We start from the raw sequence: 15,680 nt of genomic DNA on the forward strand, positions 1-15,680 counted from the left end.
TCACTTGCTAGATATTTAATAAAGATAATGGCGTTTGTAATATACAGTATAAAATTCCCATGTACCTACTGACTTTAATCTATCCATAAAATCCAAAAAAAAGAAGCTGAACTCCAGATGCAAACAGATAAAAGTGAAGAAGAGTTTATTCCAGAACTGGTGAAGTTTCGGTGTGTTACCCCCTTTCTCATTATAGCTTTAATCAGTGGCTACATAGTGAGATAAATTACAGCCTAAGGGGGAAGATAATTTGGGGATAATTCTCTCTATGTATTCTTCTGAAGGTGATGTGTGTGATGTGCATGGAACCAAACCAGGACATACACAATATTAATATACCATGTAACATATACATAGTGCATACAGTATGTACACACTTGCATAAATCCAAATGCAGTAACCATACTGTAAAACACATGAATGATGATGTCACAATAACAGAGAATCTCCCACAATGGCTGATGACATCATAATGCCAGATCAATTCCAGCTGACTGTCCAATCAGGAGGCAGGAAAATAGCCACGCCCATTGAAAATTGACCAATCAGGAGCAAGATAGTGTAGTCCCGCCCCCTGGCTAAGGTATAAAAGGCAGCACACGCAGCCAGGTGGTCAGAGACAACATGGATCATCAGACAGGCAACATGGTGGAGCAGGTCATCCTGAAAGAATATAACCAGATCCAGGAGCAGCTCCACAGCCTGGATGAAGTGTACATCCAATACTACAGCAAACAGGATGAGGACAGCAAAAATGGTGAACAACTGGAGAATAAAATCTCAGAGGATGAAGAAACAGATGCAGAAGTGCAACCACAGGCATCAAAGAAGCTGGAGAAAGCTATGCGTAGACCAAGAAACCGCTTTTTAGCCCTGCTCCGGAGACCACGAAGGTGGATTGCTGGTCTCAAACACAGAGGAACCTATATCGTCAATGAGGAACCTTCTAATGAGATCCCTGGACCCAGTCATACCAACATGGAGGACAGTATGGCCAACAGCAAAGGTAGAAAATTGCTAAGGGTCAGCCAGGTGGTCAGAAAAAACATGGATCATCAGACAGGCAACATGGTGGAGCCAGTCATCCTGACAAAATATAACCAGATACAGGAGCAGCTCCACAGCCTGGATGAAGTGTACATCCAATACTACAGCAAACTGGATGAGGACAGCAAAAATGGTGAACAACTGGAGAATAAAATCTCAGAGGATGAAGAAATAGAGGCAGAAGCTGTGGGTAGACCAAGAAACCGCTTCTTAGCCCTGCTCCGGCGACCACGGAGGTGGATTGCTGGTCTCAAACACAGAGGGACCTATATCGTCAATGAGGAACCTTCTAATGAGATCCCTGGACCCAGTCATATCAACATGGAGGACAGTATGGACGGCAGCAAAGGTAGGAATTTACTATTTCTATGTCAAAGAAGTGTTTATTGCACATAGCACAGGGGTCCCCAAACTACGGCCCGCGGGCCACATGCGGCCCGCGGACCGTTTCTAACCGGCCCCTGGCGCTTGGAGCATTCGACTGTCGGGCAGGGGCTTCCGTCCGTCCGGACAGGAAGCTCCTGCCCGTCACTGTATAGTGCTCGATGCGGCCGGAAACGGCCGCTCGAGCACTATTACTGGAGCGATGAGGCCGGAAGACAACCCCGGCACACATCGCTCCAGGAACTAGGATGCGCGGCCGTGTGATGACGTCATCACACGGCCGCGCACCCCTTCCTGACCGGACGCAGCAAAAAGATAGAAGAAGCGCAGAGAGGTGAGTATACCTAAAACGGCAGGAGAAAGGTTGTGGCGGCCGGGGGCCTTAATATATAACATTAATTATCAGGGGAAACAAAGGAAATAATTAGTTAACAGGGACAGCATGGGAAATAATTATCAGGGGCAGCACAGGAAATAATTAATTATGAGGGGCAGAATAGGAAATAATTAATTATGACCGGCAGCATAGGAAATAATTAATAAAGAGAGGCAGAATAGGAAATAATTAATAAAGAGGGGCAGAATAGGAAATAATTAATAAAGAGGGGCAGAATAGGAAATAATTAATTAAGAGGGGCAGAATAGGAAATAATTAATTAAGAGGGGCAGAATAGGAAATAATTAATTAAGAGGGGCAGAATAGGAAATAATTAATTAAGAGCGGCACAATAGGAAATAATTAATTAAGAGGGGCAGAATAGGAAATAATTAATTATGAGGGGCAGAATAGGAAATAATTAATTATGAGGGGCAGAATAGGAAATAATTAATGGTGGGGGGGTATAAGAAATAATTAATTATGAGGGGCAGTCTAGTAATTAATGGGGGGGCATTATTCGATAATTAATGGAGAGGGCTCCCAGTATATTTAATAATAATTTGATCCATTAATTAATTAATTGGGCCAATATATAAAAATAGTTCACAAGGGGGTGCAGTATATTAAATAATTTATTGAGGGGGCCCCAGTGTATTACGGATGCGGTCACATGTACCGCTATTTATTTTTAAACGTTAGTCCGGCCCTCCAACGGTCTGAGGGGGACAGTGAACGGCCCCCTATGTAAAAAGTTTTGGGACCCCTGACATAGCACAATCGGTGTATGTAGTTCATATGGATATTTAATCTGTTGGCTGTGAACCTTTGGCACAGGTGCCAGAGATGACACTCAAAGCCATTTCTGTGGGCACTCAGACAATCGTCCCGGGACAGAGTTCACCAAATAGGACCAAATCTTCCTGCATTCCCAGGCCACTTAAGCCACACTTCATTGGCTGTTTGGAACTGTGGGAAAAGTGAGAAGGTGTTGACAGAACTGCATTATCTTTGAAGCTCATCCTTCTTTCTCTACAGAGAGACCCTGGAGAGAAGCTACAATGAGAGACTGAATTTTCTCTCCTTCTTTCAACTGTATTGGTGGCCTCAGGCGGCCGATACTATTGAAAGATGTGGAAGAACAGGTAGCAGTAAGTTACTGCTTAAAATGCCATGTTGACAATCCACGGTAAATAAGTGGATATTGGTTGTAGTTTGGGCACTCGGTCTACAAACGGTTCGCCATCATTGGTTTAGACCATGTTTACACTGCACTGATTAAAAGAAGCAGTGATTGGTTGACAGTAAATTTACATTTATACATAGTGACACATATTGGACACAAATCTATTTGCTAAAATGTATTATCACCCTGCAAAATGTGGTTTTATTTACCGCGATAATATGCCATGTCTCATTCCACTGACATGATATATGTATATATGTTTTTTACAGCCAGTATGTCACATACAGAAGACCAGAAGGATGATGAAGGGAAACAGCACACCATAAAATCTTGCAGAAAGAAGATGGATACTTGTAGATCTGCACAGGATGTCCGCCGTAACCCCAGCTCTATTGACCCTACTACCAGAGAGGAGCTCCGCAGGTCTGCACAGTCATCTTCGAGCATCGGATACCAGGACACCACAGCTGAAACCTCTGTGGTAGAAGCCGGCACCTCTGCCCAAGCATCCGCTGCCACCGTGCCCCTATCACTGGAGTCCTTCACGTTCCACCGCTCACTGGGTCAAGGAGGCTTTGCTCAAGTCTACCTGGCGACAGATAGGATCCGCAGAGAGCGCGTCGCCATCAAGGTCATCGATAAAAGGGTTTACACTGAAGCTGGCAGCAGCTTTGAAGAGCGCCACATCCTTCAACTCTCCCATGCTAGCCCATTTCTCATCCATGGGCTGGCCGCCTTCCACACCCTTAACTTTGTCTATTATGTGATGGAAGTGGCCACTAGAGGGGACCTGTATGATCTTATCGTAAAAATCAGTCCTCTTGATACAGCGACTGTAAGATTCATCATAGCAGAAGTGGTCTGTGGTGCAGAATTCCTCCACAGCAAAGGGATTCTTCATCGTGATCTAAAGCCAGAAAATCTGCTCCTGACCACAGAAGGCCATATCAAAATCACTGATTTTGGCCTGGCTGTGAAAGGTGTTGCTAAGATGATTACAGATGACTGTAGGGGGACGCCAGGATATGCAGCCCCAGAAATAATCTGTGGCTTACCACATGGAAGAGCCGTGGATTATTTTGCCATTGGTGTTATCCTCTATGGGCTGGTGACAGCAACGTTACCATTCCCTGGAGAAGGACCAAGAGATTGTGAGCAATCTGTCCTCAATCATGAACCACACTTCCCAGAGTCTCTTCCTCCTGACACAGTCAGCATTTTACAAGGACTGTTGTGCAAAGACCAGTTCCATCGCCTTGGAGTCAAAGGAGACATCAGGGAACATCAATTCTTCTCTGATATAAACTGGGAAGATGTGGAAGCTAGGAAGATGGCACCACCAGAGATCCTGAGGTCAGAAGCCATTAACCTCAATGTGGAAGATACTATGGACTATGCTGAACCACCACACTACATAAAATCTAAGTACCAAAATATGTTCAACCAGTTCAGCTTTGTATGTCCAGAATGGTCAACACAGTATCACCCTGTCATCACCAGGAACTGGGTGGCCACACTCTTTAGCAGATGGTCATCCCAATAATAAGAACAATCCAAGGACAATGGTGGTGGATGGCCCATTGCTCCCAGCCGAATTCTTCATCCCAATCTCCTAGTTCCTCCATAACTCCATCAAGAGGCCCATGTAGCTTGCAGCTTGACCACCAGTATAGTATAATCAGTGGAAGCAACACAACTGCAATGGAGCAGGTAAGTAGTAGGACGACATCCATTACTCTTCTCATTGTAGTGCGCAGTGCAAAGATGTGTATATAATGAATGATTTTTCTTCAGGTTGTGTATTAATGTGTATTAATCATTAGAAGTATCTGCTGCCGCCTTATCTTAACACACTGACAGGCAGAGGGTAACCACAATCAGTTAGATGAGTCTCTTGCCTGTAAGATGTATAATATGGAAATGATAGGTGTCCATAGCCATTGCTATATAAATGTGCATAGAATAAACTAGTGATTTAGGATCCGCTACTGAAATCCCAAAGCTAGAATGAGCAGAGACTTCAATAAATCAATTATGAGGTCTCTGGATTTGTATGGTAGAAGATGATGTGTCATGTATATTTGTATCCTGAGCTCCATGTTTAGTCATAATCACTTACACACATTTTCTGTTGTTTCTGTAGATCACCGCTCCAGTTCAAGTCCTCGCTGTATCCTCCATAATGTGTGACATTTACCGAGCTTGACCTGCAGGTTGCGTCATGCACCTTCACCCCCGTGGATTTGACATGAGGTAGCAACTTGCTCCTTCACACACCGCAAATGGACTGCCTAAGGGTAGCATCTAGCATGTTTGCCTAGCGTCCATAGACCTTCTGAAGTTAGCCTCTGGCTCCTTCACCCACCACAAATGGACTGCAAATAGATAGCATCTAGCATGTTTGCCTAGCGTCCATAGACCTTCTGAAGGTAGCCTCTGGCTCCTTCACCCACCGCAAATGGACTGCAAAGAGGTAGCATCTAGCATGTTTTCCTAGCGTCCATAGACCTTCTGAAGGTAGCCTCTGGCTCCTTCACCCACCGCAAATGGACTGCCAATAGGTAGCATCTAGCATGTTTGCCTAGCATCCATAGACCTTCTGAAGGTAGCCTCTGGCTCCTTCAAACACCGCAAATGGACTGCCTAAAGGTAGCATCTAGCATGTTTGCCTAGCGTCCATAGACCTTCTGAAGTTAGCCTCTGGCTCCTTCACCCACCGCAAATGGACTGCCAATAGATAGCATCTAGCATGTTTGCCTAGCGTCCATAGACCTTCTGAAGGTAGCCTCTGGCTCCTTCACCCACCGCAAATGGACTGCCAAGAGGTAGCATCTAGCATGTTTGCCTAGCGTCCATAGACCTTCTGAAGTTAGCCTCTGGCTCCTTCACCCACCGCAAATGGACTGCCAATAGGTAGCATCTAGCATGTGTGCCTAGCGTCCATAGACCTTCTGAAGGTAGCCTCTGGCTCCTTCACCCACCGCAAATGGGATGCAAAGAGGTAGCATCTAGCATGTTTTCCTAGCGTCCATAGACCTTCTGAAGTTAGCCTCTGGCTCCTTCACCCACTGCAAATGGACTGCCAATAGGTAGCATCTAGCATGTTTGCCTAGCGTCCATAGACCTTCTGAAGTTAGCCTCTGGCTCCTTCACCCACCGCAAATGGACTGCCAATAGGTAGCATCTAGCATGTGTGCCTAGCGTCCATAGACCTTCTGAAGGTAGCCTCTGGCTCCTTCACCCACCGCAAATGGGATGCAAAGAGGTAGCATCTAGCATGTTTTCCTAGCGTCCATAGACCTTCTGAAGTTAGCCTCTGGCTCCTTCACCCACTGCAAATGGACTGCCAATAGGTAGCATCTAGCATGTTTGCCTAGCATCTATAGACCTTCTGAAGGTAGCCTATGGCTCCTTCACACACCGCAAATGGACTGCCTAATGGTAGCATCTAGCATGTTTGCCTAGCGTCCATAGACCTTCTGAAGTTAGCCTCTGGCTCCTTCACCCAACGCAAATGGACTGCCAATAGGTAGCATCTAGCATGTTTGCCTAGCGTCCATAGACCTTCTGAAGGTAGCCCCTGGCTCCTTCACGCACCGCAAATGGACTGCCTAAAGGTAGCATCTAGCATGTTTGCCTAGCGTCCATAGACCTTCTGAAGTTAGCCTCTGGCTCCTTCACCCACCGCAAATGGACTGCCAATAGGTAGCATCTAGCATGTTTGCCTAGCGTCCATAGACCTTCTGAAGGTAGCCTCTGGCTCCTTCACCCACCGCAAATGGACTGCCAAGAGGTAGCATCTAGCATGTTTGCCTAGCGTCCATAGACCTTCTGAAGTTAGCCTCTGGCTCCTTCACCCACCGCAAATGGACTGCCAACAGGTAGCATCTAGCATGTGTGCCTAGCGTCCATAGACCTTCTGAAGGTAGCCTCTGGCTCCTTCACCCACCGCAAATGGGATGCAAAGAGGTAGCATCTAGCATGTTTTCCTAGCGTCCATAGACCTTCTGAAGTTAGCCTCTGGCTCCTTCACCCACTGCAAATGGACTGCCAATAGGTAGCATCTAGCATGTTTGCCTAGCATCTATAGACCTTCTGAAGGTAGCCTCTGGCTCCTTCACACACCGCAAATGGACTGCCTAATGGTAGCATCTAGCATGTTTGCCTAGCGTCCATAGACCTTCTGAAGTTAGCCTCTGGCTCCTTCACCCAACGCAAATGGACTGCCAATAGGTAGCATCTAGCATGTTTGCCTAGCGTCCATAGACCTTCTGAAGGTAGCCCCTGGCTCCTTCACGCACCGCAAATGGACTGCCTAAAGGTAGCATCTAGCATGTTTGCCTAGCGTCCATAGACCTTCTGAAGGTAGCCTCTGGCTCCTTCACCCACCGCAAATGGACTGCCTAAAGGTAGCATCTGGCATGTTTGCCTAGCGTCCATAGACCTTCTGAAGGTAGCCTCTGGCTCCTTCACCCACCGCAAATGGACTGCCAAGAGGTAGCATCTAGCATGTTTGCCTAGCGTCCATAGACCTTCTGAAGGTAGCCTCTGGCTCCTTCACCCACCGCAAATGGGATGCAAAGAGGTAGCATCTAGCATGTTTTCCTAGCGTCCATAGACCTTCTGAAGTTAGCCTCTGGCTCCTTCACCCACTGCAAATGGACTGCCAATAGGTAGCATCTAGCATGTTTGCCTAGCATCTATAGACCTTCTGAAGGTAGCCTCTGGCTCCTTCACACACCGCAAATGGACTGCCTAATGGTAGCATCTAGCATGTTTGCCTAGCGTCCATAGACCTTCTGAAGTTAGCCTCTGGCTCCTTCACCCAACGCAAATGGACTGCCAATAGGTAGCATCTAGCATGTTTGCCTAGCGTCCATAGACCTTCTGAAGGTAGCCCCTGGCTCCTTCACGCACCGCAAATGGACTGCCTAAAGGTAGCATCTAGCATGTTTGCCTAGCGTCCATAGACCTTCTGAAGGTAGCCTCTGGCTCCTTCACCCACCGCAAATGGACTGCCTAAAGGTAGCATCTGGCATGTTTGCCTAGCGTCCATAGACCTTCTGAAGGTAGCCTCTGGCTCCTTCACCCACCGCAAATGGACTGCCAAGAGGTAGCATCTAGCATGTTTGCCTAGCGTCCATAGACCTTCTGAAGGTAGCCTCTGGCTCCTTCACCTACCACAAATGGACTGCCAACAGGTAGCATCTAGCATGTTTGCCTAGCATCCATAGACCTTCTGAAGTTAGCCTCTGGCTCCTTCACCCACCGCAAATGGACTGCCAAGAGGTAGCATCTAGCATGTTTGCCTAGAGTCCATATACCTTCTGAAGGTAGCCCCTGGCTCCTTCACGCACCGCAAATGGACTGCCTAAAGGTAGCATCTAGCATGTTTGCCTAGCGTCCATAGACCTTCTGAAGGTAGCCTCTGGCTCCTTCACCCACCGCAAATGGACTGCCTAAAGGTAGCATCTGGCATGTTTGCCTAGCGTCCATAGACCTTCTGAAGGTAGCCTCTGGCTCCTTCACCCACCGCAAATGGACTGCCTAAAGGTAGCATCTGGCATGTTTGCCTAGCGTCCATAGACCTTCGGAAGGTAGCCTCTGGCTCCTTCACCCACCGCAAATGGACTGCCAAGAGGTAGCATCTAGCATGTTTGCCTAGCGTCCATAGACCTTCTGAAGGTAGCCTCTGGCTCCTTCACCTACCACAAATGGACTGCCAACAGGTAGCATCTAGCATGTTTGCCTAGCATCCATAGACCTTCTGAAGTTAGCCTCTGGCTCCTTCACCCACCGCAAATGGACTGCCAAGAGGTAGCATCTAGCATGTTTGCCTAGAGTCCATATACCTTCTGAAGGTAGCCCCTGGCTCCTTCACGCACCGCAAATGGACTGCCTAAAGGTAGCATCTAGCATGTTTGCCTAGCGTCCATAGACCTTCTGAAGGTAGCCTCTGGCTCCTTCACCCACCGCAAATGGACTGCCTAAAGGTAGCATCTGGCATGTTTGCCTAGCGTCCATAGACCTTCTGAAGGTAGCCTCTGGCTCCTTCACCCACCGCAAATGGACTGCCAAGAGGTAGCATCTAGCATGCTTGCCTAGCGTCCATAGACCTTCTGAAGGTAGCCTCTGGCTCCTTCACCTACCACAAATGGACTGCCAACAGGTAGCATCTAGCATGTTTGCCTAGCGTCCATAGACCTTCTGAAGTTAGCCTCTGGCTCCTTCACCCACCGCAAATGGACTGCCAAGAGGTAGCATCTAGCATGTTTGCCTAGAGTCCATATACCTTCTGAAGGTAGCCCCAGGCTCCTTCACGCACCGCAAATGGACTGCCTAAAGGTAGCACCTAGCATGCTTGCCTAGCGTCCATAGACCTTCTGAAGGTAGCCTCTGGCTCCTTCACCCACCGCAAATGGACTGCCAAGAGGTAGCATCTAGCATGTTTGCCTAGCATCCATAGACCTTCTGAGGGTAGCCTCTGGCTCCTTCACCCACCGCAAATGGACTGCCAACAGGTAGCATCTAGCATGTTTGCCTAGCATCCATAGACCTTCTGAAGGTAGCCTCTGGCTCCTTCACCCACCGAAAATGGACTGCCAACAGGTAGCATCTTGCATGTTTGCCTAGCGTCCATAGACCTTCTGAAGGTAGCCCCTGGCTCCTTCACCCACCGAAAATGGACTGCCAACAGGTAGCATCTTGCATGTTTGCCTAGCGTCCATAGACCTTCTGAAGGTATCCCCTGGCTCCTTCACCCACCGAAAATGGACTGCCAACAGGTAGCATCTTGCATGTTTGCCTAGCATCCATAGACCTTCTGAAGGTAGCTTCTGGCTCCTTCACCCACCGAAAATGGACTGCCAACAGGTAGCATCTAGCATGTTTGCCTAGCGTCCATAGACCTTCTGAAGGTAGCCTCTGGCTCCTTCACCCACCGCAAATGGACTGCCAACAGGTAGCATCTAGCATGTTTGCCTAGCGTCCATAGACCTTCTGAAGGTAGCCCCTGGCTCCTTCACCCACCGAAAATGGACTACCAACAGGTAGCATCTTGCATGTTTGCCTAGCGTCCATAGACCTTCTGAAGGTAGCTTCTGGCTCCTTCACCCACCGTAAATGGAATGCCATCAGGAATCATCTTGTATGTTTGCCTAGCGTCCATGAAAATCTCCATCAGTGACCATCAGGCTCTACCATTAGCGAGAGCATAGACCCAATCAAGAAGGTAGCACATGAAGAAGTCATAAAGACCTGTGGTATTTTCCACCAAGACGTCTTCTAATCCTTCCTGGGGCAACACAGAGGTTCAGTGGTTAGCACTGTGGCCTTGCAGCATCTGGGTCCAGATAGTTCATGGACAGCGCTGCATGGAGTTTGTATATTCTCCCTGTGTTTGCGTGGGTTTCCTCCGGGCACTCCGGTTTCCTCCCACATCCCAAAAATATACTGAAAGGTTAATTGGCTTCTCTCCAAATTGTCCCAAACATTAATGATGGTTGTCCCTGCACAACACCAACATCAACAGCAGGAGATAGATCCATCATAAAATAAAAGATACATTTGATGATTTTAAATACAATTGATGATTTCTGTCATTCATTATACAGATCATTCACTGCAATATGTGTCCGTAGAGTTTAGGCTAGAAGAGACAGCTGTTTTTCAGCATCTGAGGGGTTCATTATAAAGGTATCATGTAAAACAAATGTATTGTATAGGGGCAAGGTATATAACATTTACATGCTCTTTAAATAAAGAAGTTAAATACGGGGTTAGCTGGATGGAAATAAGAATTCCCCAGCCCAACTTCATGAATACAGCATCTGGGTATATCCATCATAGGATAATTGCAGACACGTTCTGAAGGTAGCCTCTGGCACCCTTACCCACCGCAAATGGACCCCCAGCAGGTAGTGTAGCATCTTGCATTTCCTGCAATGAGCAGAATTAAACCAGGATTGAACCGGATTTGAACACATCATACTTTATGTAAGTAACACATCACTAATCTTGGCCACAAATAATGCTGTTTATAGCAATTACTATCATCGTCCCCCCTATTCTTATATCTCCACCATTATCCTAATATTCCCCCACCTACTAATGAATTCTCGATATCAACATCTCTTCTGACTACTCTAATCTACAAACTATCCACCTGACCTGCTCTCCACCACCTCCTCCACCCTCTCTCTGTAGAGCATTATGGAATGCACGTTCCATATGCAACAAAGTCACTGATATTCATGACCTCTTTATTTCTTGGAAACTGCTTTCCTGGGCCTGGCGGAAACATGGCTAAATTCTCCAGACACTGTTTCCTCTGCTGCGCTCTGTTAAGGTGGCCTCCACTTTACCCACACTTCCCGGAGCTGCAATAAATAGGTATTGGAATAGAATAGCCTCTGGTTCCTTCACCCACCGCAAATGGACTGCCAACAGGTAGCATCTAGCATGTTTGCCTAGCGTCCATAGACCTTCTAAAGGTAGCCTCTGGCTCCTTCACCCACCACAAATGGACTGCCAACAGGTAGTATCTTGCATGTTTGCCTAGCGTCCATAGACCTTCTGAAGGTAGCCTTTGGCTCCTTCACCCACCACAAATGGACTGCCAACAGGTAGTATCTTGCATGTTTGCCTAGCGTCCATAGACCTTCTGAAGGTAGCCTCTGGCTTCTTCCACCACTGCAAATGGACTGCCAAATGGTAGCATCTGGCATGTTTGCCTAGCGTTCTCAGACCTTCTGAAGGTAGCCTCTGGCTCCTTCATCCACTGCAAATGGACTGCCAACAGGTAGCATCTGGCATGTTTGCCTAGCGTCCATAGACCTTCTGAAGGTAGCCTCTGGCTCCTTCCCTTAACTTCTCTGACTAATAAAATATAAAAACATATATGGATGTCCTGTATAAATTATATCCATATATAGATCTCATCGCAAAATAATTAGGGAGAGAGAAGATATCTCACCTAGGGATTATCTAAAATATCTATGGTCTTTATGTGATTGTAAAAGGTAAGCCAATCTGTTTTCCTAACAACATGCAAAGTTGCATTCTCATCCAGATGTCTTCCTAAATAGTGAAATAACTTTTGTGGAGCTTCAGCACAGAATTGCCTTAAATATTTCCCAAATTCATAAACATGATTTCATATTATAATAGAAGTTTCAAATCCTGGAAGCACTGTACTGTTAATGTTCCTAGAGGTGCTACAGATAGTTGTGACCACATTCTGGTCAGTGTCTCAGTGGGTATGGGGGGAAGTTAGTTTTGGGGTTTCTTGCTCATCATGTATGTGAGCATTGGATGGAGAACAAGATAATTAACCAAACATCAGATAACATCTGGTTGAAAGCATTTAATGGATCAAACTATGCTCCACATCTACTTTTGTTGTTATATGTTGCTTTGTTATCATGTACATCAAATGATGGGCAAATCGCACAGCAAACATCAGCTGGGTAGTGGATTACATTCAGGTAACGTAGGTTGTTGTATAAGAGCACCCAAGAGTCTCCACCATAAAAAAATCACAGCTCCCATTAAGAATGAGGTCAACATGAACCAATCTTTTCACCCCATGTCACTTTTACCTTTAGTGTGTCCTGATTCGCTGCTAGATGCTATAACATATTATGGTTCAAAAATAGAGAGACAAAAGGGGGCAATTGTATCTGATGGCTATAAATGAACAATTTAAAGTATAACGTTGTTAGTGAAAAAATGTTTATTTTTATATTAGCAATTTCGCACTGGACAAACATTTAAAAACACTTAAAAAGCACAAACATGATGTGCCTAAATCTGAGCATGGCCTGTTTGGGATGTCTGCAGGGCATGCTGCAGCTACCTATCCCCTGGTGTGCCTATTGGTATTGGTGTTCAAAGAGTGCTGTATAATGTACGATGAGCATATGTAGTATATGTGGTCCGCTAGGAATATAAAAATTCTATGCTCTCAGTTAAAAAAAATGCAGCACTAAAACAGTAAACGGTCCATGTAATATGAATGAGACAATATCACCATGTCCAATAGTTAGGGATAGGGGCTCTGCTCCCCACGCGTTCCGCCACCGTCTGGCTTCCTCAGGGGTAAACGTGTGTAGTTAAAGAGTGCTGTATTTAACCTCTATAGTGAGGTTAGTTAAGGGGTCTCACCTGTGTAGATGTTGGCGTTGGTGGGCCGGTAGTTGAGCGCGCGGTGTGGATATCCCGTGCATGCGCCGGCCGAAGTCCCGCCAGACGGACACAATCCTCCACCTCCTTCATGTGTCCGCCTCGCGTGACCCGACCGGCACACACTTGGTCCACCCACCCGCGCGTGTGTTGCTTAGGTAACAGAGACAGTTTACTTGGAAAACAGGTACCGTGTACTAATGCAAATGAAGGTGTATGGAGGATTGTGTTGTATTGAGATTAGAGGGTATGGTTACGTACAAATTTGAAATGGAATATATCAGTCAATTAATGTTGTGGATATGTGAATCTCTAAATAGGCAATCATTATGTGTTGCATGGCTACAGGTTAAAAAAGGTCACAATACAGAAAAAAGTATACATCTATTAATATTTGAAGAAATATGCACATAAGGTAAATGACTTTTGAAATAAATATACAGTAATTAATAGATAAATTATAAATTGCATAATTAGTGTATATACATAGTATATATTTAAATTGCCCTTTAAAGTCCCAAAATTGTGCATTTTTTGCTAAAAAACTAAACTTTTTCGTGAACAGAAGAAAATGTGAGCCTGAATTTCAAAAATTGTTACGTGAGTCTTTTATAAAGTGTCTTCATTAGAGATGAGCGAACATACTCGTCCGAGCTTGATGCTCGTTCGAGCATTAGCGTACTCGAAACTGCTCGTTGCTCGGACGAATACTTCGCCCGCTCGAGAAAATGGCAGCTCCCGCCGTTTTGCTTTTTGGCGGCCAGAAACAGAGCCAGTCACAAGCCAGGAGACTCTGCACTCTACCCAGCATGACGTGGTACCCTTACACGTCGATAGCAGTAGTTGGCTGGCCAGATCAGGTGACCCTGGAATAGACTAGCCCCTGCCTGCGCTGCTCGGATCATTCTGTGTCTGGATGCCGCTAGGGAGAGAGCTGCTGCTGGTCAGGGAAAGCGTTAGGCTGTTCAATTAGAATAGTGTTAGGCAGGAGTGATTCTACAAGAACCCAACAGCCCTTCTTAGGGCTACAATAACGTTATACTTTTTTTTTTTTTTTATTTGCAGCTACTACCATATTGTGAGGAATTTGCAGGGGGACTTGCTACCGTTGTGTTTAGCTCTTAGTGACACACATATCCACCTCAAACACCAAAGTGGGAAAATTTATTAGGGGTTTGATTTCAATTAGGCACAGTCTGCCAGTTTCTTTTTACTTTACGTTTATTTTTTCATAACTCAGCGTCATCTCATCTGGCATAGCAGTGTGCTTTCATACTTGGCTAGAAAATAGCCATAGGAGAATCGAAACGGCTTACTTACGCCTACAATAGCGTTATATATATTTTATTTCTGGTTGATCTGCTGGTGGCTGTCCTTGCTGCAGTGCATCTACTACCAAATTGTGAGGAATTTGTAGTGAGACTTGCAACCTTTGTGTTTACCGCTTAGTGACGCACATATCCATCGCAAAGACCGAAGTGGGAAAATTTATTAGGGGTTGGATTTCAATTAGGCACAGTCTGCCAGTTTCTTTTTATTTTACGTTTATTTTTTTAATAACTCAGCGTCATCTCATCTGGCATAGCAGTGTGCTTTCATACTTGGCTAGAAAATAGCCATAGGAGAATCGAAACGGCTTACTTACGCCTACAATAGCGTTATATATATTTTATTTCTGGTTGATCTGCTGGTGGCTGTCCTTGCTGCAGTGCATCTACTACCAAATTGTGAGGAATTTGTAGTGAGACTTGCAACCTTTGTGTTTAGCGCTTAGTGACGCACATATCCATCGCAAAGACCGAAGTGGGAAAATTTATTAGGGGTTGGATTTCAATTAGGCACAGTCTGCCATTTCCTTTTTATTTTAAGTTTTTTTTTTCATAACTCAGCATCATCTCATCTGGCACACATAGCAGTGTGCTTTCATACATAGCAGTGTGCTTTTCATTTGGTTTCAAAAACTAAAAAACACAAAAAAAAGTTAAAAAAAATTAAAGTTATAACTTTCATTTTCAAAATGTTTAACCCGAGGGCTAGGGGTAGAGGACGAGGGCGGGGACGTGGGCGTCCAACTACTGCAGGGGTCAGAGGCTGTGGTCCTGGGCGGGGTGAGACACCACCTGCTGATGAGGGAGCAGGGGAACACCGCAGAGCTACACTCCCTAGGTTCATGTCTGAAGTTACTGGGACTCGTGGTAGAGCACTGTTGAGGCCAGAACAGTGCGAACAGGTGATGTCGTGGATTGCCGACAATGCTTCGAGCAATTTGTCCACCAGTCAGTCTTCCACGCAGTCCACCCATGTCACCGAAATCGGCACTCCTCCAGCTCCTGCACCTCAGCCTCCTCCCCCCCCCAGTCTGCCCCCTCCCAGGAAAATTTAGCATTTGAACCGGCATACTCTGAGGAACTGTTTTCCGGACCCTTCCCACAGTCACAAACCACTTGTCCGGTTGCTGCTGAGCAATTTTCCGATGCCCAGGTTTTCCACCAGTCGCAGTCTGTG

The 15,680-nt window shown here is 46.0% G+C and overlaps 1 protein-coding gene across 1 annotated transcript; it reads left to right on the top strand.

The window, feature by feature from the left end:
* Nucleotides 1–636: 636 nt before the first annotated feature.
* On the top strand, nucleotides 637–5,732 carry LOC140134030 (uncharacterized). The gene is made up of 3 exons (XM_072154694.1): nucleotides 637–1,396; nucleotides 3,263–4,703; nucleotides 5,137–5,732. Exons 1-2 carry the CDS (start codon nucleotides 646–648, stop codon nucleotides 4,534–4,536), a joined length of 2,025 nt encoding a protein of 674 aa, XP_072010795.1. The 5' UTR covers nucleotides 637–645; the 3' UTR covers nucleotides 4,537–4,703; nucleotides 5,137–5,732.
* The last annotated feature ends 9,948 nt before the right edge of the window (nucleotides 5,733–15,680 follow it).

Source organism: Engystomops pustulosus, chromosome 5, assembly GCF_040894005.1.
Source record: "Engystomops pustulosus chromosome 5, aEngPut4.maternal, whole genome shotgun sequence".
Classification (NCBI taxonomy): Eukaryota; Metazoa; Chordata; class Amphibia; order Anura; family Leptodactylidae; genus Engystomops; species Engystomops pustulosus.

Coding starts and splice junctions, on each gene's coding strand:
- LOC140134030 (XM_072154694.1), top strand. CDS start 646: ATGGTGGAGCAGGTCATCCTGAAAGAATATAACCAGATCCAGGAGCAG. Junction 1,397..3,262: donor CAGTATGGACGGCAGCAAAG/GTAGGAATTTAC, acceptor TGTTTTTTACAG/CCAGTATGTCACATACAGAA.